Here is a 21,614-nt window from a genome sequence, read left to right on the forward strand (position 1 = left end):
CCTTACTCCCACCTCAGCCCTGGGCTCAAGAGAGCTGCCTCTTCCCAAGCCCCCCACCCTCCTTCACACTGTGCCTGCCACATGCACTTAACACTTCACTGTCCACTCACCTGCATGACAGAAGCTACTCAAGGGCAGGTCTGGACTCCGGCCTCCCTCGTCCCCGCTGCCCAAGACAAGGATCTTCACAGGCTGTACCACCAGTCGTGGGCATCTGCTCACTGCAGGAGCCTCACCTCGTTTCTTCTAGGACCCCCTGGGTCTCCACCTGGGGGGCCCATCCAGTGTCGCAGCCCCTCCAGCCTGGCTGCTTTCTTCCTCCCCATCTCACCCTCAGCTGTCACTAACACCCTTCCCCTTTGTCAGTCTAGGAGCAATGGAAACAAGTCCTACCCACCTCCCCACCCCCAAGCCCAGGGCCCTGAGCCAGGCCTTGCTGGCTACTCACACCACCACCCCTGGGTCCACCCTCTCACTCCCACAGAACCTGCCACCAGCTGGGCTGCAAGGACTGGCATGGATCAGGGATCCAGGCATTCAGGGACACTGGCACTCCCTGTTGACCACCTACAAGTGGCCTCCTCAGCCTGTCACCGCCTGCTTGTGACATTCAGGCTGCTCTGGGGTTACGGCGAGTGCAGACCATCAGAGCCAAACACACTGACAGACCCACTGGGCATGACCACGTGGTTGGCTCTCCCACCAGCCGCCTGCTCCCATGCCCAGCCCTGCCCCTGCACTGGAAGACAATACATGCTTCATCATTTCTGCCCTGTCTGTGCCCTCAAATGCGGGGCCCACAAGCAGAGCCAGGCCGGGTGCGGTAGACACAGGACTGTTTTCTTATTAAAAAAAAAAAAGACTCAAAACAAAAATAAGACCTGGACCAATGGGCATACACATGTCTATACACACTGTCCCTCTGCCCCCTGCAAGTAGCTGGGGGCAGGCCCACCCTTCCCCAAGTTCAGACACCCGCCCACCCTCTGAATGCTAGGGCTTTAAGAGCTGTGACCCGTTTTCCCCAGGGGTGGGGATGGGTCACAGCTCCCTGCCAGCGAGCCTTAACATTTGGGGACCAATTTACAGAAACACAAAAACAAATCCAAAGGAAAGTCACAAATACATATGTACACATGCACACGCTGGCTGCTGAGGGTCAAAGGTACTCAGAACCAAGAGCAGGGATCCTGCACGGCCTGCCCCACCCTGTCCACGCCCATCCATGACCTCCCACCTCAGAAGGGGAGAGGGAGGCAGCTGCTCGGGCCCCTGGCCACAGCGGCCTAGCCTCCCGCCTCCGTCTCCTCCAGGTGCAGCGGAAACAGGGTGAAGCATGACAGGGAGGTGGGCCCAGAGCCAGGGGAAGCTCGGGAAACTTGAGGGGGACCCTGCGGTGCCCCCTGCCCTGGCTGAAGGTGCAGACAGGACCCACTAGGGTAGCCTGGAAGGAAGGGCTGGGGAGGGCCAGGCACCCACAGGACCTGACCCTTGGGATCGATTCTGCCCTCAGGCTACCCTGACTGGTCACCCTGCAAGTGCCAAGAATCACAGTTGCCTGTGACCCCGTGAGCAACAAGGAGGGCTCAGTTGGGGTGAACACGTGACAGTGACAGATCCCCCTAGAGTTCTCAGATAACAAGTCCACCTCGAGATGACCTCTGGCATGTAGCCTGCCTGGGCCTGCTCCCAATGTCGTGCACTCAAGAGTCAGCGGGGGGCGGCCAGGTCAGGGAGAGCAGAGGCGGCTGCAGAGACCCCCTCAAGAGGGCACGTTCCTGTGATCCCTCCTGGCCAACCGGCGTGGTGTCCAGCTGTCCTGTCCTGCGGCAGGCGTGGGCGGCGGTGGGCACATGCTTCTGGGCATAGCATGCAGCCCTGATGAGGCAGTGGTGGTGATGGGTGATGGAAGCAGCCAGTCCAGGAGTCGTCCTGCGCTGGGCACACTGTCCGAGCCGGGGCTGCCCAGGGTGGGGAGCCAGAGCCCCACTCCTGCTGCTGCCCGCCCCGGCCCTGCCCCAAACACTGGCCAACAGGGTTCGCAATCAGGCTTTAATGGAATCTTCAGGGTCTCTCCAGGCCCAGCTCCCGCCCCACCCCACTGCCGATCTTGGGCCCGTGTGGGGGGGAGCAGAGGGTCCATGCACGCTGACAAGGTGTTGCTCTGCGACCAGGACGGCCGGTAGCTGTGGGTTTACCGGATCCTAGTGAAGAGGTTGAGGACGGACACAGACTCCTGCAGGATACACAGGGGCAATGCTGAGCCCTCAGCCCAGCCCCGCCGCTCAGGCATGGGAGGGAAGCTCTGCCCGGAGAGACCCCGAGGCTCTGAGCCAGAGGAGGGGCCTGTGCGGGCACCAAGCATGGTGAGCGCCCCAGGATGTGCAAGAGGGCCAGGCAATGCAGAAGCAGAGAGGGGCTGGGGGTCCTGGAGAGATCAAGGCTGGTGGGGCGGGGCGGGGGGGGGGGCAGGATATGCTGGGGGCACACAATTGGGAACATGTGGCGCTGATACCGACCCACTTTACCTTTGTTGAACGGGTTTTGCTAAAGACATTCCAGAACCTCAATGTCTCGTCTCCAGCACCGGTGACGATGGCCTCTCCGTCGGGGGACATGGCCTATGGGAGGAGAGAGAGGCCACTGTCCCTGCAGCTGCAGGCACCCAGGGAAAACATAAAGGACATCCTGCCTGCTGTGACGAGGGATGACCTTGCTGTGCGATTCGGCAAAGGACTCGCTGGCTTAAGGACAAAACTTTTTTTTGGAAAACACCAAAATGCTAACGAGGGCATGTGCGTTGAGGAGAGGGGCTCCTGTCACCAGACACGTGAGAGTGGCTGCTTAGTGCACCGTCTAGAGATGACCTGAGCAAGTACATGGGGGTTATCTGCAGCATCTTCCACTTCCATGTGGAAGCAGACACCTGGAGATCACACAGTGCGCAGAGCCACCCTTGCTCACAGGGCAGGGAGCTGGTGAAACAGACTCAGAGTGACAATGCCACAACCTGTCACTCGGTCCCGGGGCCCGGAGCTGGCCCAGATAGGAGGAAAGACCTGGGCAGCAGGGCGTACTGCCTCTTGGGCCTGGCAGGGAGACTCACCAGGTACAGGACCCGATAGGAGTGCCCGGTCAGCTTGGCCACCTGGGTCAGAGAGGGGTACTTCCAGACCAGGATCTGGTTCTGTGAGTAGCCGTGTGTGCTCACCTAGGGGACAGAAAGGGCACTGTGCCGGGGTCCCAGGCCCCCAGACGCATCCACAAAGCACAAGAACACAGGACCTGCCTAAGGGTGCAGAGACCAGCAGGTGACAGCCCCCAGCCCGGCTCCCTCGTCCACGATTGGACAGACACAGGGACCACACTGCCCATGAGAGCCCTTGGGCCTCTCTGGGCGTCACTCTGGGTATGGCCTCTCTGGGTATGGACGCCTGGGTGAGGTTCTGCCAGATCTGGCTGGCCAAGGCCTGACCGCCTACCCCCCTGCCGCCCACCCGTCCTGTACCCCACCACTCACCAGCTCGTTGGCGTGCTTGGACCAGGCTAGGTTGCACACCTGGGAGCCAGTGTCAATGCACTGCAGCGGCTGCCCTGTGAGCGTGTTCCAGAAGCGGATGCAGCGGTCAGCCGTGCCGCCACCAGACGCCAGCAGCCCATGCTGGTGGGGGGACCAGGCGATAGCCTTGACGGCGGCCAGGTGCTCTGTATACTGCTGCACGGGGCTCAGGCTTGAGTGGTTCCATACCAGCAGCTGCGGGGACGGGGCTGTTGAGGCTGGCGTCCCTCGGCACACCCCCGTCACCCCTGCTCCACAGAGGGGGCTGCAGGGAGCGAGGGGCTGGCCTACCTTGTTGTCGTTGCCTCCCGAGGCGAGGAGCTGGTGGTCGGTGGACCACTTGAGCCCGCACACCTCCTGCCGGTGACCCTGTAGCCGCCGCTCTGACTGCAGGGGGGGTGTCCGGATGTCCCTCTGCAGGATCATGCGGTCCCGGCTCCCGGATGAGAGCTGGTCAGCGTTCCAGGCCAGCGCCCCTGTGGCCAGGTGGAGGGCAGGCTGAGGATGCGGCCTGACCCCACAGCACACCCCCACCCCTGCCCCCAGGTGGCTCCTCACCGACACGCGCCGTGTGGCCTTCCAGCATTGACAGCTTCTTCCCCGCAGCGGCATCCCAGATCTGCACGAAGCCCTTGTGTGTGCCGACAGCCACCAGGTTCCCCTAGGATGGCAACAGGGGCAGGTGTCAGGCCCAGCATGGGGCCCTCCCCTCCCTCCAAAGTCTCTTAATGCTTGTGCCATAGGATCCCCTCCTCGCAACCCAGGCAGGTAAGTCATATGGAGCTTAGGTTTGTTAACACCCACATGACATGCGCAGAGATCCACATGCGTCACAATGTGGAGCAAACCTGGCCACCCCCGTGTCTGTCATCTAACCAGGCTAGGGACAGCCAGGGCGCAGATGTCACTGGGGCTAGACAAATGACCATAAGGCTCCTTCTGGGTGTGCAAGGCCCCACCACTGTGGAAGTCCCTTCCAGTGAAGTCCAGTCAGACCTCCCCTGTGCCTACCCTGCCCAGCAAGGGGATGGAGCTGGTGTACTGACCCTCTCAGACCAGCCTACGGAGGTCACTGAGTCCCCTTCCACGGAGAGGTCACAGAGCCGGGTCACCTGGTGGAAGGCGTAATGTTGGTGCGACAGATGTTGGGCCCACTCCTCCTTTAAGGCCCAGATTGTCTATCCACCCACCCACCCACCCCTTCACTCTCTCATTCCCTCACACCTCAGGCCTGTGGGCAACGGCCTCACTGTGGGCCCAGGAGGTAGCTGGAGGCTCAGGGACACACACAAGCACAGGGATGCTGACTGCACAGACTGGAGGGGCACGGGCATCACAGCCAGGGGGCCCTGCAGCAGGCATCAGCCACGGGCTGTAGGGGATGTGTATGTGGGTGTGCCAGTGTCCCTGTGGGGGGCTCCACTCACTTTCTCTGAACCCACCAACATGTAGTTCTGTCCCTCAAACATGCCACCCTGAGGGCCAGCAGCCACCCAGAGGAGGGGGAGTTACTGCTGGGTGGGGGCCCTGTGCTCAAGCCGGAAGCAAAGACTGTTAACTGCTGGAAGTCAGGCCAGGGCAGGGATGGTCTGCACCCTGAGGAGACGGGGTAGGAGAAGGGGGTGGCTGGGAACTATCCAGGCCCCAGCAGCTCCCCCATGGCTCACACAGGGCCCGGCCTGGCTTGGCTGCTCCCTAGCACCATCCTCCGCAACACACACACGTGTGCACGCGCTCAGCGAAACCCACCTGGCTGGTGCAGGCACTCCACAGGTACACGCAGGTCCCCAGCCCCACGCTGAGCACATTGAGGGAGGACCAGTCCACTAGGTTCAGGTAGAAGTCGTCCTGCAGCTCGGGAGCGTCCAGGACCTTGAAGGGGATCTTAGAGATCTTGCGCGTGGGTTTCCGTGGAGACCGCAATAACTTCTGACTGCAGGGAGGAGGTGGGGTAGTGGCTTTGCAGTGACTGCACGGACCTCACAGTCTCCCTTTCCAGCAGCCCCTGGTGTTTTCGGCTCATCCTGACTGACACACTGTGACTCCAGACCTGTGGGTGACCCCATGGCCACCAACCCTCTGCCATGGGTGCTCAGCTGCCCTGAGCGCTGACATGCACTTGCCCTCTGCTTGGAGCCTCCTCCAGGAGCCTCGCTGACCTGTGCACAGCCCCCAGCACTGCCCCCTCCCCACCCTGTGCGAGTCTGGACTCACCTCTTATTGCTGACGGGGGACAGGGAGTACGGGGACACGTCATTGCCATCATCGGGGCTGGAGCGCTTGGTGCTGAGGGAGTACTGCAGGTGGGGGATACCTCTGAGTGGATGCTGTGCCCCAAAGCCCCGGTGCCCTGAGCCCCTGGGGGGAGAGCACACAGGGCGCCAAGCCGGAAGCACTCTGACTAGAGACACGTGTCCCCAGAAAACCAGGCCTGGCCCCCGAGGTGTCCTCCCACAGGCCTGCTGGCATCCGCCCATCTCTCCTGGCCCCACAGCCACCAGCTCCTCAACTCAGAGTGTCAGGGGGGTCCCAAGCCAGGCCCCTGACGCTGCCCTGGGGCTCACGCACGAAAGGAGTGGTGGGCGGCTTGAGGTGAGCCTGGCATGAGGCAAGGGTTAAAGGGGCCCCCACCGTCTGGACTCCAGCTCCCAGCAGGGCTGCGCAGGAGGCGGCAGCGGCCAGTGGGCTCACCGTGAAGAGGCCCTTCCTCTCAGGCGTGGAGGGCTGCAGCCGGCGGTCCTCTGTCTGTGGGTCCTGAACCTTCTCAATGCCAGCGCCCAGCAACTCGTTCTTGAGCAGCGCTGAGTAGGCCAGGCCATCTGTGGGCACCAAGCTCCGTGAGGCCAGGCTGGGGGTGGGGGGCTGGGGGTGGGGGAGACCCGAGTGCTGACCTTTGCCATTGTCCGAGGTGGCGTCCTTGGCTTTCCGGTTCTGGCTGGGGGATTTCTCATTTTCCTGTGGGTGGAGTGGGGAAGGAAGAGTGAGTGGGAAGGATCGGCCCCTGCCCCCAGGCTGCATAGTCAGGGTCTCACCCTCCGCCCTTCGGCAGCCCCTCACGTTGATCCTGTGGAAATTCACGCTCCAGTTGGCACCAGCTCGTGAGGGGATGAAGCGGTCTCCGTGCTTGCTGGGGGAGGACACGGGGGAGTTGGCAGGGGTCAGGGTTCGCCGCATCTCCGCCACCTGGAAGGACGGCAGGGTGGGCTGGGTGCCTCAGAGCCCCCAAGGCCAGTGACTCCTCCCTGACCAAGGCCCCGACCGCTACGTCTCCTTGTCCGTGGCCTCTGGCTAAGGGTTTGATCTTGGAAGTAACCCATGTGCTGGCGCCTGTGAATGGCACCACGTCTGAGGCTCAGTTCGTGTGTCCCGCTCCCTGGGCAGGAAGTGGCTAGAGAGCGAGAGCCCAAGTGCGGGCATCACCACGACCTGCAATCCATCTCCAGGGTCACACACGGACAGGAGAGGTGGCGGCACAGAACACAGGGCGTCCACCTGTCCCGCCACCCACATCCCCACATGGTCTCTTCCCCGGCTGTGGTGTCAGGCAGTGGGAATGTCCCAGGAACGCCCTTCCTCCTATAAGGGAGGTTCAACTGCGCTCCCCAGAGAGATTTGCTGCGGTCCCGCCCCTGGGACCTGGGGTGCGACCTTAACCGGAAATTGGGTCTCTGCAGGATGAGCTCACATTGGAGCAGAACAGCCCCAAACCTAAGGCCTGTGTCCTCAGAGGAGACAGAGACATCAGCACACAGAGGAAGGGGTGGCAGAGTCAAGGCAGAGGTGGGGTGGACAGGTCTGTGCGCCCAGGAGTGCCAACAACCCCAGACACTGGAAGAGGCAAGAAGGAGCCCACTCTGGACAGCCTGTGCAGAGCCAAGAGTGCTGAGAAGTGGTGGGCACAGCCTGCCAAGTGTTGGGAGCCTACAACATGGCGGAGCGGGTAGGAGCTTGGCAAAGAGCAAAACAGCTCCCCCCATTCATCTGTCCCAGTCACCCAGAGAATGAGGGGTCTGTGGCCCCAGCAGCAGAGGAAGTGTGGGGAGGTGCTGGGGGGTTCACACCTGGGTGTGACCATGCTGCCACCATGGGGGAGAACGTGTGTGTCACCTGTTGGGCACCTCTGTTCTCAAAGGACAAAGCCCAGCGGCTGAACACACCTGGGCCCCCACCAGCCCCACCACACAGGCTCCACCAGGCAGGACGGCGCTGGCGCGCTAGCCCCAGCACTCACGCACGGCATCGTGTTCTCGTTCTGGATGACGATCTGCCGCAGGAGGCGCCGCTCATAGTCCTGGTCCATGGTGAGGCAGGCAGGCACGGCCTGCCAGCCGTGCTCAGCAGCCCTGGACGGCCTGGTGGGGAGAGGGGGAGAGGTCAGCACCGACAGACAGCGGTCCCCTGGTCTCTGGTGACCATGGGGTACCCTGGGCGACAGCCGAGTCCCCCTGCCATGTGGGTGGGGCCTTCCCCCTAGGAGCCTGGAGGGCCGTGATGGGGCAGACAGGCTCCTCTCTGGTTGTCCTGTGGGGAACCTGCCCCCAGGAGCCCTCCTCTTCCCGCACAGGCCCAGGTCTTGCCACCTCTGGACCACATCCTCGCTCCTAGGGCCCCTAGAGAAAGGAGGGGTGGTGCTGATCCCTGTTCCTCTAAGCAGAGCAGCTTTGATCCCAAAGCACAGAACAGGGGGCAGGAGTGGGGAGGGGGTCCATCAGCTGCCTGGCCCTCCCCATGGAGATGACTGGGCACGAGGCCTGTCTGGTGGAGGGACATCGCCACCAGTGGACAGACAGGTTCCCCGCCAGGTCCCCCAGTCGGGAGGCCTCTCTGAAGACCGGAGTCAGAGTGCGGCATGAGGGGAGGCTGAAGAGAGAGGCCTGAGGCAGGAGGGCTGTGCACCTTCCAGGACAGGACGCCTCGAGAGCAGCACACCATTCCCAGGGGGACAGCAGACCTGGGTCCAGGGTGCCCACGACCGCACGCTAGCATGCCCTGAGGGAGGGCAACATGAGGCTCGGGAGGGGGCCGAGCACGGCATGCCCAGAGCCCGCCGCCTCTCCCGCCACTGTCAGTCTACTCCTGCAGCTGGAGGGCCATGTGCAGGTGGGGCCAGGCCAGCTCCAGCCCCTGAGCCTCCAGGCCAGCACACAGAGGTGACAGACCAAATACGAGCGAAGAAAGCAAAGCCTGGCCAGAAATTAAGCTTACTAATACAAATTGCTAGATGTAGTGCCCTGGCGAAGTCCACTCCTGCCTTAAAAAAATATATATGGTAAAGTACACATAACGTAAAATTCACCATCGTCACCGCCTGTAAGTGCACAGCTTAATGGCACTAAACACACTCACTGTTACGCAACCATCCTCCCATCATCTCCAGAACTGTCCCATCTTCCCAAATGGAAGCTCTGGGCCCATGAAACACTCACTCCCCACTCTGTCCCTGTTAAACACTTGACTGCCCCCAGCCCCTCACCCGTTAACTCTTCAAGAAATCAAATATACACAGTCACGAGACCCAGCAAGTGCACTTCGAGATATACGTAGATATACACCCAGGAGAAAGGAAACAGACCCACAAAGAAGCCAGTATTCAAGGGCCTTTACATACACTAATCACGAAAACCAAGAAGAGAAACTCAAGTCATCGACAGTGAACAGATGAACAAATGTGGTCCCTCCACACAGTGGAGTATCACTCAGCCTTAAAAAGGAAGGAGGTTCTGACACCTGCCACACGCCAGGCGGGCCCTGAGGACATGATGCTGTGAGAGGAGCCAGACAGGAAAGGTCACACGCTGGGTCACTCCACTCTTAGGAAGTCCCAGAGTCGTCAAATCCATGCAGACAGAAAAGGAAATCAAAGAACATTTGCTCTTACGTGTGACCACGAGACCAAGAGATGCTCAGGCGGATCTGCCCACGTCCTACTTCCACACCTCAGACAGACTCCCCGAGTTCCTGGGCCTGACCCTGGGCTGAGGCAGAGGCACTGGCACGAGCCTGTCAGGTCCCCGTCCCTCACTGGGACTGTGCCAGGCACAGGGCGTTCTCAGTGCGGCTTTGGCCCAAAGGCAGACGCTCGGCCAAAGCAGAGCCAAGGGGGCTCGACCCTGAGGGGCCGTTAACACAGCCCCCTGTGAACTGGCTGCCTGCACCCTCTCGCAAAGATGAGGACGCGAGGCCGGGCAAGCGGTCAGGGGTCAGGGGTCAGGTGGGGCAAGCAGGGTTCCTGCCTGGAGGTCCACCTGCCCTCCCTCCCCCACCCCAGGCCACGGCACCCCCTCACTTGGCCTGGGGCTCTTCCGAGCCCTGCTGGTCCACAGCCCTGTCATGGACTTCCCACTGAGAGAAATGGGGTTGCAACACTGCCAACCCCCACTCCCATTTCAGGTGAATCTGTGAAAGAAGCCGCCCCTTTGTGGCCATTGGCATCCTGTCTGGCAGAGGTCCCTGGACACGTTTTGTCCACTGTGGCCGCAAGACAAAGCCTCTGAAATGACTGCCAGTCATCTCCTTCTCTGGCCTTCTACTCCTCCCCCAAGGGGCCTGTGAGCAGGTTATGAGCAGGCAGGACACTGAGAGGAGCCACTGAGCTCTGTTCCAGCGTCTGAGTTAGGTCAGTGGCTGTCCCTGCTTGGCAGACACACGGAAACCAGGCTCAGAGGGCTAACTTCCCAGCCCGACATACTGAATGTACTCCACAGACCCAAACAGGGCCTCAGCTGCCACATGGCGGGCAGGAAGCTCCCGGGAGCCCATGTGCTCAGGGGCGCCCCCTCTGGGGCCTCAGCTCAGGGATGGCGAGGAGGGTGCCCACAGGGCTGATGGAAACCACGGCCTCTCCATTCACAGACCAAAGCCACCATGTCAACGCCCCTAGCGGCTCCTTGTGTGGTCAGATGGCAGGGCCCAGACAGTGGTGCAGATGCAGCCCACACACCAGAAGTTAAGAGCCCAAAGCACTGAGGCCATTGCAGAGTCCGTGAAGACTGGTTTTCTAGGACGCACAAAGGAACTGCTGCTAAAACGCTGAGTGTCCAGGCACCGGGTGTGCACTAAATCTGAATCCAGTGAGCACGCCCACGTGAAGCGCCCTTTGCCATCTGTGGGCTACGTCCCGACAGGACAGTCTGCAGAAGGCCGTGTGGTGGGCAGGCAGCTCACTGCTGACAGGTGTGGCTGCTGAGGATCAGAGAGGTCCCTAGTCCCTGATTGTGGCTGTGTTCCTTATATGGCAAAACGGGCTCTGCAAACGGGGTTAAGGCCCCTGAGATGGGGTCGACCCAGGATTCCCCAGGAGGCCCAGTGTCATCACAGGGTCCCTCTAAGAGGGAGGGGGAGGGTCAGAGGCAGACGGGAGATGCTGACTCCCACCTCACGCTGCAGGGCTCCAGGATCAGAGGACACACCCTCGCCCGCGGAGGAGACACTCCCACCCACTGCTGGCAGGAGCCGAAATCTGGCAACAGCTTTCAAAATCTAAAAACGCACATCCTTTTTGACTTCTAAGAATTTCCCTTTAGAAACTCTGGCACACATGTGCAAACCCATGTGTACGGGGAAGCTACTGTATGTAGGCTGCTCAGGAAAGCAGGGGACAGAGCTCAGATGTCTACCTGGGGGCCTGGCCTTTTTCCCAGTGGTAAAGGGGTGGGGGTCTTGGGGACCCACTGCACGCACAACACGCTGTGCAGAACAAGCTGTTTTCAGAAGGTTTAGACAGTCTGGGGAAGAGGAACTACAGGATGGGGTCTACTGAGGAAGGAAGCCCTGGTCTCCTGCCTTGTCACTTTGTGCTTCTTGGACTCTGCGTCTCGGGAACTCGCCAACCTTTCACAGAAATAAGCAGCCAGACACAGCAGGGGTCACGCACACCCGGCGTGAGACCAGAAGAGTCTCCATGGCAGGGGCACGGCGAGCTGTGCACACCAACACTCTGCCCCCTTTGCTTGTCTCCTAACAACTCCTGGCTTTCCAGCCGCTGCCCCACTGGAGGAGGCTTCCCCTGCAGTTTCTCACTAACCCCTGACCTCGCCCAGCCCTCCAGCCTGCAGGATTTCCAGTTACCAAGCACTCAGTACAACCTAGTGGTCCTCACCAGAGTGGTTCTGCCCTGGGGACACCGGGCCAAGTCTGGGGATATCTGTGCTTGTCATGACTGTGGGTGCTGGAGATGTCACTCCACACCCCAGTGCCTGTCACGGCCCCCCAGAGAGGATGGATGATCCGATGCAGTGCTGGGAAGGCCCACAGGGCCAGGCCAGTGAAATGACAGAGCATGGGCTGGCCCTGGGTTGGCAGGGACTCAGGGGCCAGAAGATAACCCAGTGTCCAAGCCCCAAGAGCTCTCCTGACAGCTGGCGTCCCACCCGAGGAAGAACACAAGGGCAGGTGCTCACCTCCAGTCACTGCAGCCCCAAGGGTGAGCAGGAACCACCCCTCCCTGAGCCCAGAGGAAATGAGGTCAGACAGTGGCCTGTGGGGCAGGACCCAGGATAGTGAGCCCCTCCCACTGTCGCTGTCGAGGCCTCCTCAGGTTGAGAGCAGGATCCTGGGCATACCCCTGGCAAGTTTGTGCCAGGCTCACAGGGCCGTGCCCTGCTTCCAGCAGTGCTGAGACCAACTGCAGGTCCTTTGGGGCCTTGCTTATCTTGAGAACCGCTCCTGCTGTTTTCCTGCTGTGGGGCTCTGAGGCCAAGGAGACACCCCGTGACGTGGCTCATGACTCAGGACTCCAGGCAGCTGCTGGCCTCCCCCATCCCCAAGGTACTGCTGACATCCCAGCCATCCAGGGCGCTGTGGGTGTAGAGCAGGCCCCCAGGCCCCCACCTGTCTGATGCTAGGAGGATCCCCCCAGTTGAGTGGATCACTGATGTCCCCAGACACAGTCCAGTGTCCCGAGGTGGGAGGGGAGGCACAGCATCACTCTAGAGAGGGTAAATCTGGCCTCTAGGAGGGAGGTCACACAGGCTACCCAAAGGCTCTCTGAGGACACAAGCCAGCAGAGCCCGTAGGCACTGCATCCCAGGGGATGGGACTCTGCTCCCAGCCCTGTGGGGAGGCGGTCAGGACACAGCTGACGGCAGGGACACGAAGCCCACCTGCGCCCCTCCAGAAGCCAGCGAAGCGCCAGACAGTCCAGGTGCATGACTCAATGCAGTCCCCAGGCTCAATTCTATCTCCGTTCCACAAAGGAGGGACCCTGGGGCTTAGGAGGCTGGTGGGCACCCGGGCACCAGCAGGCCAGCTGTCTAAAGCTCCCAGGCCCTCTCGAGACTGGTCATTACAGCCAGGGTGAAGCAGCACCAGTCGGCTCCAGTGGGAGATATCCAATTAGGGGTCGTGGTGCCCAATACCTGGGGCTCCCTGAGAACCATCAGCTCGGGGCAGAGCCTCTGAGGGGGTTCCTAAACCTCCAGGAGGCACCCTCCTGGCCCATGAGGCATGCAGCTGAAGAAACCAAAGACTGCGGTAGCTCTGGTGCCAGTCCATGGCTTCCTGACCAGCAGCCCCTGAGAAGGCAGGGCAACTGGCCGTCTTAGTCCAGCCAGACTCTGAGGGGTGGGGGAGAAGTCCCACAGAGAGAGACCCAACCAGAAATGGGGGCCTTCCAACCTTCTGCTCCCAGCAGAGTCTCTGCTTTTGCCTTGTCCACGTGGGCGCAGGCCGGCCAGCCCTGGCAGATCCCCTTCTTGCGATCATCACCAGTCCCAGGGCAGGCTGTGGAGGGGGACAGAGCTGGCTGTGAGTCTGGGCTTCGACCCTTACTGGCTAACTGGCACGGGCAAGCAACTTCTCCTCTAAGGACCTGTCTCTTCATCTCAAAGTGGGGATCATGGAGTAACACCACAAGTGCAGGGGTGAAACCGGGTGCAACTTCCATGGAGTAGCTGGTAGGGAGTCTGACCCAAAGGGGACTCTAGGGAGCGGAGCTGGTCTCCCGGGCTCAGTGAGGGGCGCACGACAGGTCCCAGCCGCACCTGCTTCCTGCCCCTCCACTGCCCAGCAATGTAGGCTGTGCGGCATGTGGGGAGCACAGGGCAGGGCCCCATCTTCTCCCCAGAGGTGACAAGGACTGGTCTCCCCTTGGACAAGGGAGGAGCGTCCTGAGAACAGGAGAGGAGTGGGATTCCCGCCGGCTGGAGGGCTGGCCGCAGCTGTACCGGCGTTGACTCCTGACAGACCTGGGCTCTGGGCCTTGCCACAGCGGAGGCACAGACAAGGATGTGAGCAGGGAGTGGCTGCACCTGCAGAGGGGACCCAACCAGCGAGCAGCCCCTCACGTCTAAGGCCAAGGAAGGACAAGCCTGAGGACGGCCAGAGTCAGAGAGGGCTGTGCCCAGTAGGGGACAGTGTCTTCCAAGTGACTAAGGAGCATCACTGGGTGGGGAGGCCCGGCGGTGAAGCTGGGGAGCCTCTTCTTGTCCTTCATTCACTCACTCACTCATTTAGCAGAGGCTTACAGCCCCATGTGCGGGCAGGTGTAGGAGCTGCCAAGCAGCGAGGACTCACAGCCTGGAGGCAGGGAGAGCCATGTCGACACAGCTCTCCTGCCCGTGACCACACCCCAAGAGAGTCTCACTTCCAGGTCCTTCACCCTCACCTCCTGGCTCACAGGGCACCCCCTCCCGTCAGACTGGGTGAAGCTTTCAGGCCTTAAGGGCATCTGGGTCTGCAGCAGCTCAAAGGATGCAAGCCTACGGAAAGGAAGAAGGACTTGAGCGCCACAGCAGTGACTCATGACCATCTATATGACCACAGCTCCTGATCGTGGCCCATCAGGACCCCAGAGCCTTCACAGATCTCTGTGTCCGCCTGCACACCTGGGCTCAGGGACCTCACCCCTCACAGGCAGCCCTGAGTGTCAGAGGTACTTCCTCCATCTCCTCACTGTGGTTTCCACCCACGGGTCCAGGGTGGGAGTGGCAGAAGGAAAAGCCTAGCATGTCGAGGGCAGCCCCCTCCACACATACTGATACGCAGCCAGGTCGTTCCCTGTGGGGACTCTTCTGGGCAGTGGGGTTGAGCAGCATCTCTGCCCCTCCCACTGATGTTGCACCCTCAGTTTTGATGGCGACCCTCTGGTTTAGGGGACTCTTTAGGGGGAAAAGTTGCCTCCTCCGGTTCTGAAGACTAGCACTGACCTCTCAGTGCTCAGCCCTTCTTCGAGTGCAGACAGACAGACACTCAGGCCTACCCCCGATCTGTTCCCCCCACCTCAAGTGGCCTCCCCGTCATCATGGCAGCCTGACCCTGCCTCGTGAAGCAGCTTCAGGCCTGGTAGAGATGACACTCTCACTGAGGGTCACAACCCTATGACTCCCAGGCTAGTTCTGATCTGGGGAAGAGTGGGGGGTTGGAAGGCATGGTCTGGGGGAGCACACTGGGAGCAGGAAGGGGGAAAGGTGACGAGGCTGTCACAACCTCCTGGGCTGTGCCTTGGGGTGGCTGGTGGCAGGGGTGGGGAAGGATGGGGCAGGGGCTTGATGAGAGGTGGTTTAGTGGGCTGGTGAGGGGCTGGGATCTGCTTGCTCAGGTAAGAAAGCAGGTGATCCTAACAAGATGTGGGGGGTGGAGAGGAGGAGTCCCAGGTGAGGTTGGGGGACACAAGGGAGGGGGGTGGGCAGGTCTGAGGAATGGGCCACCTTTTCTGGACATGCCACATAGGGGAGGCTGACGGGCTGCTGGCCACGTGGGCCGCAGTCAGGAGCCAGGTCTGGGCAGCAGCAGCAAATGAGGACAAGAAACTGAGGGTGAGGGGAGGCCACTAAGAGAGAGCAGAGGTGTCCTAGCCGAGATGGAGCAGGTGGGTGCCCCCATGTCCCAAGCAGCTCTCTCCCAACAGACAGAAAGTGCCAACAGCCCAGGGGCCTGCCAGCTGGTGCAGAGACATCAGGACAGAGCCCATCCACACAACAGAATTATCCAGCCACAGAAAGGAGGACATGCTACAGCATGAACGACCCCAAAGACATGATGCTCAGTGAGAAAAGCCAAACACGAAAGGCCACATGTTGTGTGATGCCATTTATACGAAATGCCAGGAATAGGCGGATCCAGAGACCAAGAGTGGGTTAGTGGTCGCCAGGGGTGAGAAGGGGCTGGGAATGAGTGCTGATGGAAACACTCTGGAACTACAGTGGTGACAGACAGATGCAAACACCACATAAACATACTGAAAACCAACTGAACAATTTAAGTGAGTGAAGTGTGGAGCATGACAATTTTATCTGAGTAAAGCTGTTACCCACAAAAATCAGATAATAAGAGAAACATCACTGGAGCAGTTAATCCTAAAGGAAATCAACCCTGAATATTCACTGGAAGGACTGATGCTGAAGCTCCAATACTTTGGCCACCTAATGCGAAGAGCCAACTCATTGGAAAAGACCCTGATGCTGGGAAAGATTGAGGGCAGGAGGAGAAGGAGGTGAAAGATGAGATGGTTGAATGGCATCACTGACTCAATGGACTTGAGTTTGAGCAAGCTCTGGGAGATGGTGAAGGACAGGGAGGCCTGGTGTGCTGCAGTCCGCGGGGTCGCAAAGAGTTGGGCATGACTTAATGACCGAACAGCGACAGTGGAGGCGACTGAAGGACAGGGGGAAGGTGCAGGCTGCCACGTGAGTGGTGGTGGGGTGACTAAAGCAGGCCAGGCACAGTGTGCGCTCTCATTCCCTTCACACCTGAGGACACTGAGCCAGGAGAAGGCAGTCACGGCAGTCGGGGCCACCGATGTCCCGTGGAGACTGTCAGTGGGGGCCGGGCCCTGCGCCTGTCCCTTGACTTAAACACTCCCTGCCTGCACTGGGCAGGCTCTGCAGCAGCCAAAGACTTGGGAGGCAGTGAGCAGCAGGCAGGCCAAGACCAGTGGGCCTGACGAGCTGGCTGACACAGCGAAGCAGCAGCACTGCTCCCAGCAACACTGGGAGCTACCGGGGCAGAAGAGGGCTGAACACCCCTTTCCCAGCTCTGCAGGCTGCTGGCTCCCTGTGCCAATCACCAAGATGGACTGCCCATCCTCTATCCACTCCAGCCCCAGCGTCGCAGGGCACTGACACGGAGACTCTGCACTCATAGGCTTTGGTCGGTGCTCTGGTCCCAGGCCTCCAACTTTGGCACCATGGACTTTCAGGGTCATGGTCAGATCACTCTCAGTGGGGGGCTGTCCTGGGTCCCATGGGGTATGGAGCCCCATCTCTGCCCCCACCCCTCCAATGTTAGAAGCCTCCCCAGTCGTAACAACCACAGATGTCCCCAGACATCACCAGTGTCCCAAACAAAAATCTCCAGGATTATAAGGTATTCCAAGTCGGCTGGTTTCTTTAAGAACAAGTCCCTTGATCTCCAAGTCAGCTCAGAGTCCCAGACAGATTGGAAGATAGACTGGCTTCTGATCCTCATCCCTCTCAGTAACACTGAGCTAAAGGTCCCCACAGCCAACACCACCATGGGCCTCCCCAAAGGCAGAAGTCCCTGGTACACAAAACCTGCCCCAGTCAGCAGCTCCAGTAAACATGAATGGCAGGAGACTTCCTGCCGCAACACAGGGCCCAGTGTGAGCTTCTATGCAGATCTGCTTCTGAAGCCTTGTGAGGTTTCAAGGTCCCCTGTGCCCAGCCCCAGACAGACGCCACCAGCCCAGGCACAGACTCTGAGACCTGCCTGGGCAACAGTCCTGGCAGCAAGCTGGCCAGCGCCGTCACGGGAGACGCTGCCCCCCACCACAGCAAAGCAAGTGTCCTTTGAGCCAAGCACTGTCCGAGGACCAGGGCTCTGGGTTTGGGAGAGGCAGGGCCTGCATCCTTAATGGAACCCTCTGGGAGCAATTAAACCTCACTCACGACGCAAAGCACCAGCGAGTGGCCAGCACACCTGCCTCCACTTTCAAGTTCAGAAGAAACATGAGCCCGGTGTGGCCAAAACAGAAGGGACCCTCCACATCACAGGCCACGAGGACGCACGAGACAGTCCATAAATGGGCTGGGAGATGTTCCAAGCAACAAAGTGCACCACTCTGGGGACAGCCCCCCTACCCCCACATCTCAACAGCTTCCAGAGGACAGATCCAGCCCCTACCATCAGGAGTGTGTTATGTGCCCGACTCTTTGTGATCCCATGGACTGCAATCCACCAGGTTCCTCTGTCCATGAGATTTTCCAGGCAAGGATACCGGAGTGGGTTGCCATTTCCTTCTCCAGGGGATCTTCCCAACCCAGGGATGGAACCCAGGTCTCCTGCACTGCAGGCAGATTCTTTACCAACTGAGCTACAAGGGAACCCCCTCAAAGGTCTTCATTACACAGACATTCCCACCTGGCCCCATCTGGGGGAGGGATCTGGCTGCATGAGGTCTTAGTGGACGGTTTTTCTTTAGGTAAATTGTCCTCACTCAAGGGATAGTAAGAAGTGGAGTGGAGGGGTACAGAGGATGGGGTGTTGCCTCAACAGCCAGAGGCATGAGGTCATTGCTCAGCGTACCAGGGTGGGGGCGGGGGAATCTAGTCCCCAGTCTGAAAGGCCCCTTGAACCCAGAGTTGATATGATGGAGGAAAACAAAACGGGTTAAGGCTGGACATGGACACCACAGTGGAACTCAGGCTTTTAATTGGGGGCAGGTCAGAATAGGCACGGCCAATGGGAGGCGGGGGTCAGTTTTTAGTTGAGGAAGATGGCTGTGATGGGGTGACTGTGGCCTTTCCCAAGTGGCTGCGCTTGTGCTTGGAGGAAGACCAGAATGATCCCGGGCTGGAGGGCGGTTGGGCACAGCCAGGCCATCTCAGATATTGGTGGAGTCAGCGGCGAAACGAAGAGGTGGATTCTGGGTGGGTCGTGGTCAGAACGGGACAAACTGGGAGGGAGGGAGGCAGAAGCAGAAACCAGAGGGGCCGGGAGTCAGAGGGGCACTTAGGTATTCAAAACTCGTCGTCTAACTGCTTCCATGTGCCAGGAGCAGAGAGAGGCGCGGTGAGTACAATGGGGAGCGCCGACGGACAGGGTCTCCGCACCCTCAGCCCGGTTGTTCAGGGTCCACAAGGCTTGGATTGTGTCTTCTCCGGGCGGGGACGGGGGTTGGTCCAGGCCTGGGTGAGTCGTGACAGCTCGAGGGCGGGCGGGGGGGGGGGGGGGCAGTTTCAATTTGGGCCGGGCCCGAGCTCGGGAGACCCGAGGTTGACAGGCCAGACATGCAGAGTAAGGATTAGGGCGTAGGCCGGCCGTTTTGGTGGGCGGAGTGGTGAGTCCCCCGGTTTAGGGGTGGTCAGAGCTCAACCTCATAATTAGAAAGAACAGGGACGCTGACCTCGCGGGGAGATGGAGGGCTGCAGGGGGCTCGGGTTGGGGAGGTCATCCAGGGCCTGGTCTGGGGGAAGGCTCGGACATGGGGGTTCAGAAGGGAGGTGGGATGCTGAGGTCACTCGGGCCTAGCTCGGATTTGGGGGCGGCGCTCGGGGGTCTGACCGGCTCCCGGAGCGGGGCTCAAGCCTGGGAGTGGTGGGCCGGATCGCCGGCTCGTTTTCCGAGGCCCGGGACAGACCCACGCCGCTGCCAGGCCCGGCCCGGCTTCAGGGTCGCAGCTCGGGTCCAGGGGGCGGGTCCCCAGACCTCAGCCGCCTCACCTGGCTCGCTCCCGTTCGCCCGCTGGCTCCACCGGCCCCGCCTCTCCCGGCGCCGCGACGCGCCCACCTGCGCTGCGCGCAGCCCCGCTGCGTCCGGCAGCGGCCGCAGCTGACGGGATCCCGGGCTCCGCGCTCCTTAATATGGCGTCGGCCGCTGCTCCGCGGCCTCCGGCGCCCTCGTCCGCCGCGCGCGCTCCCGCGGCCAGCCACGCCCCCGCGCCGGCGCGCTGCGTGCCACCGCCACGCCCCGCCACGCCCCCGCGCGCCCGAGCATCGCGCCCGCGCCCCATCACGCCCCGCCCAGTTCGCGCGGTTGCGCCTGCGCGCCTCGGGCATCTCGGGAGGACGTGACGTAAGTTGCGATTCGAATCAATACAGGAAGCGTGGCGCGACAGGTCCTGAACCGGATCTGCGGCCCTGAGGAGGCGGCTACGTGGGAATCTGGGGTAGTGACCCGGTTCAGTTTAAGGCGTGGTTCTTAGAGGACCACGCAAAACAGGTGCCCGCTGGGCAGAGCCATCATCGCAATGATTGAAGCAGTCACACCCCCAGATAAGCGCAGGTGGGTGCGCTCTGCTGGTTGTGCAAACCCCACTGCCTGTTGAAACACATTTACTCACTCATTCATTCAGTACCATCTTATAGTCCTCTTGGGTGCTCCTCCAGATCCTCCAAGCAGGGAACTGAGAAATTTAGTATTTCCTGTGGTGTCAATAACCAAGGATGTCACAGTCATCAGCAATTGTAGCCCTCCAGTGTGAGCCAGTGAACCTGAGGGAACTTGGGAAGGAGAATATCTGCCCTCTATCAGCGTTCAGACTACAGTCACTCCCTCTGGTGAGCCCAGAGGAACTCAGGATGTGAAAACAGGATATGGTCCCCAGATAGCTGACGTGCATATCAAAGGAGTGATTTCACTGAGCCCAGACTCCAGCATCTTCTCATACAGAGAAAAACACTAAATTCCTTAACTTGGGTTATCTGGTTTTCTTTAATTCACAAAATTACTTTGGACGTTCAGACTACTTGCCTGTTGTTGCAAAACTTCTATGTAACCTGACTCCTAAACACACACACACATACACCCCCCACCACAAACACGCACACACACACTCTCCTCTGAGCAGTTCTCTCAGGGTTACTTGAGATGCTGCCTCCTGGACTTCAGTCCTAAAAATTTGCTCCAAATAAAACATAACTCTCAACCTCTAGGTCACTTGTATTTTTTTTTCAGTCAACAAAACAGATAAAAATCTCTGTTCAAAAAATGGGCAAAGAATCCAAATGGATGTTTCTCCAAAGAAAAGAAAGAAATGGCCAACTCATGAAAAAAAATACTTACCACCTGCAGTACAGGGAGAAATGCAAATCAGATCACAAAACTACCACTTCAGCCTACTGGATGGCTGTGATTTTAAAAAAATAATAAAACACCCCCCCACCATCACCAGGAAATAGAATGTTGGCAAAGGCATAGAACCCTTATACATTGCTGGTGGGATTGTAAAATGGGGCAGCCACTGTTTAGCCAGTGCCCATAAAGTTATATGTAGAATTATCAGATGACCCAGCAAGTCCACTCCTAGAATTGGAGATCTGTGTGAAAATTAATAAACAGAAGCTTCATTTAAAATGCAGTTAGGAAGTTCCTTGGCAGTCCAGTAGTTAACACTCAGTGTTTTCACTGCTGTGGCCACCTGGGTTCAATGCCTCCTATAGTAGCTAAGATCCTGCAAACCAAAAAAAAAAAAAACGAGTCAGAGGAAAACGAGTCAGAGAGCCAGAACTTGGCCTGCTTTCTTTGTTTCTTTTTGGCTGCACTGGTCTTCCTTCACTGCTGCCTATAGGCTTTCTCTAGTTGCGGCGAGCAGGGGCTACCTTTGTTGCAGTGCATGTTTTTTTGTTTTTGTTTTTTTTTTTAATTGCAGTGGCTTCTCCTGTTGCAGAGCAGGGCTCTAGAGCTCAGGTTCAATAGCAGTGGCTCACAGGCTTAGTTGCCCCATGCCATATGAAATTTTCCCGGATGAGGGATCTAACCCAGGTCTCTTGTAGGTATTGACAGGTATATTCTTAACCACTGGACCACCAGGGAAGTCCCAGAACAGCATTCTTAAATCTTATTGTAACTGAATATGACCCTATGGAGCCTTCCAGGAACTAGGCCTTACCCCACCCCATGTCCTCCAACAGCCTCTTGTCCATAGAAAAACTTTAGACTCCTAGGTCTTCCTCGAATTCCAAAAGATAAATTTTATCAGTGAAAGTGAAAGTCGCTTAGTCATGTCCAACTGTTTGCAACCCCATCGTCTATACAGTCCATGGAATTCTGGCCAAAATACTGGAGCCTTTCCCTTCTCCAAGGGATCTTCCCAACCTAGGGATCAAACCCAAGTCTCCCACATTGCAGGCAGATTCTTTACCAGCTGAGCCACAGGGAA

The 21,614-nt window shown here is 59.3% G+C and overlaps 1 protein-coding gene across 3 annotated transcripts; it reads right to left on the reverse strand.

The window, feature by feature from the left end:
* Nucleotides 1-819: 819 nt before the first annotated feature.
* On the reverse strand, nt 820-19,307 carry FZR1 (fizzy and cell division cycle 20 related 1). Of its 3 annotated transcripts, XR_008199678.1 has the most exons (15): nt 19,177-19,293; nt 7,791-7,911; nt 6,617-6,742; nt 6,451-6,514; nt 6,251-6,378; nt 5,774-5,856; nt 5,309-5,492; nt 4,606-4,671; nt 4,118-4,220; nt 3,851-4,035; nt 3,521-3,754; nt 3,107-3,211; nt 2,520-2,621; nt 1,602-2,236; nt 820-1,558 (listed from the first exon to the last, which is right to left on the reverse strand). XR_008199678.1 is itself a non-coding variant. In XM_052642854.1 (14 exons), the coding sequence occupies exons 2-14, from the start codon at nt 7,857-7,859 to the stop codon at nt 2,195-2,197; spliced, it is 1,491 nt and encodes a 496-aa protein (XP_052498814.1). In that variant the 5' UTR covers nt 7,860-7,911; nt 19,177-19,307; the 3' UTR covers nt 820-2,194. The 3 variants fall into 3 exon arrangements, 2 of the variants coding, with proteins under 2 accessions (XP_052498814.1, XP_052498813.1); XM_052642854.1 differs by having other exon boundaries at nt 820-2,236; nt 19,177-19,307; XM_052642853.1 differs by having other exon boundaries at nt 820-2,236; nt 2,529-2,621.
* Between the last annotated feature and the right edge of the window lie 2,307 nt (nt 19,308-21,614).

This window comes from Budorcas taxicolor, chromosome 7 (genome assembly GCF_023091745.1).
Source record: "Budorcas taxicolor isolate Tak-1 chromosome 7, Takin1.1, whole genome shotgun sequence".
In the NCBI taxonomy this organism is placed as follows: domain Eukaryota; kingdom Metazoa; phylum Chordata; class Mammalia; order Artiodactyla; family Bovidae; genus Budorcas; species Budorcas taxicolor.

Coding starts and splice junctions, on each gene's coding strand:
- FZR1 (XM_052642854.1), bottom strand. CDS start 7,859: ATGGACCAGGACTATGAGCGGCGCCTCCTGCGGCAGATCGTCATCCAG. Junction 4,672..5,308: donor GGAGTGCCTGCACCAGCCAG/GTGGGTTTCGCT, acceptor GCCTTCCACCAG/GTGACCCGGCTCTGTGACCT. Junction 4,036..4,117: donor AGGCCACACGGCGCGTGTCG/GTGAGGAGCCAC, acceptor ACCTGGCCACAG/GGGCGCTGGCCTGGAACGCT.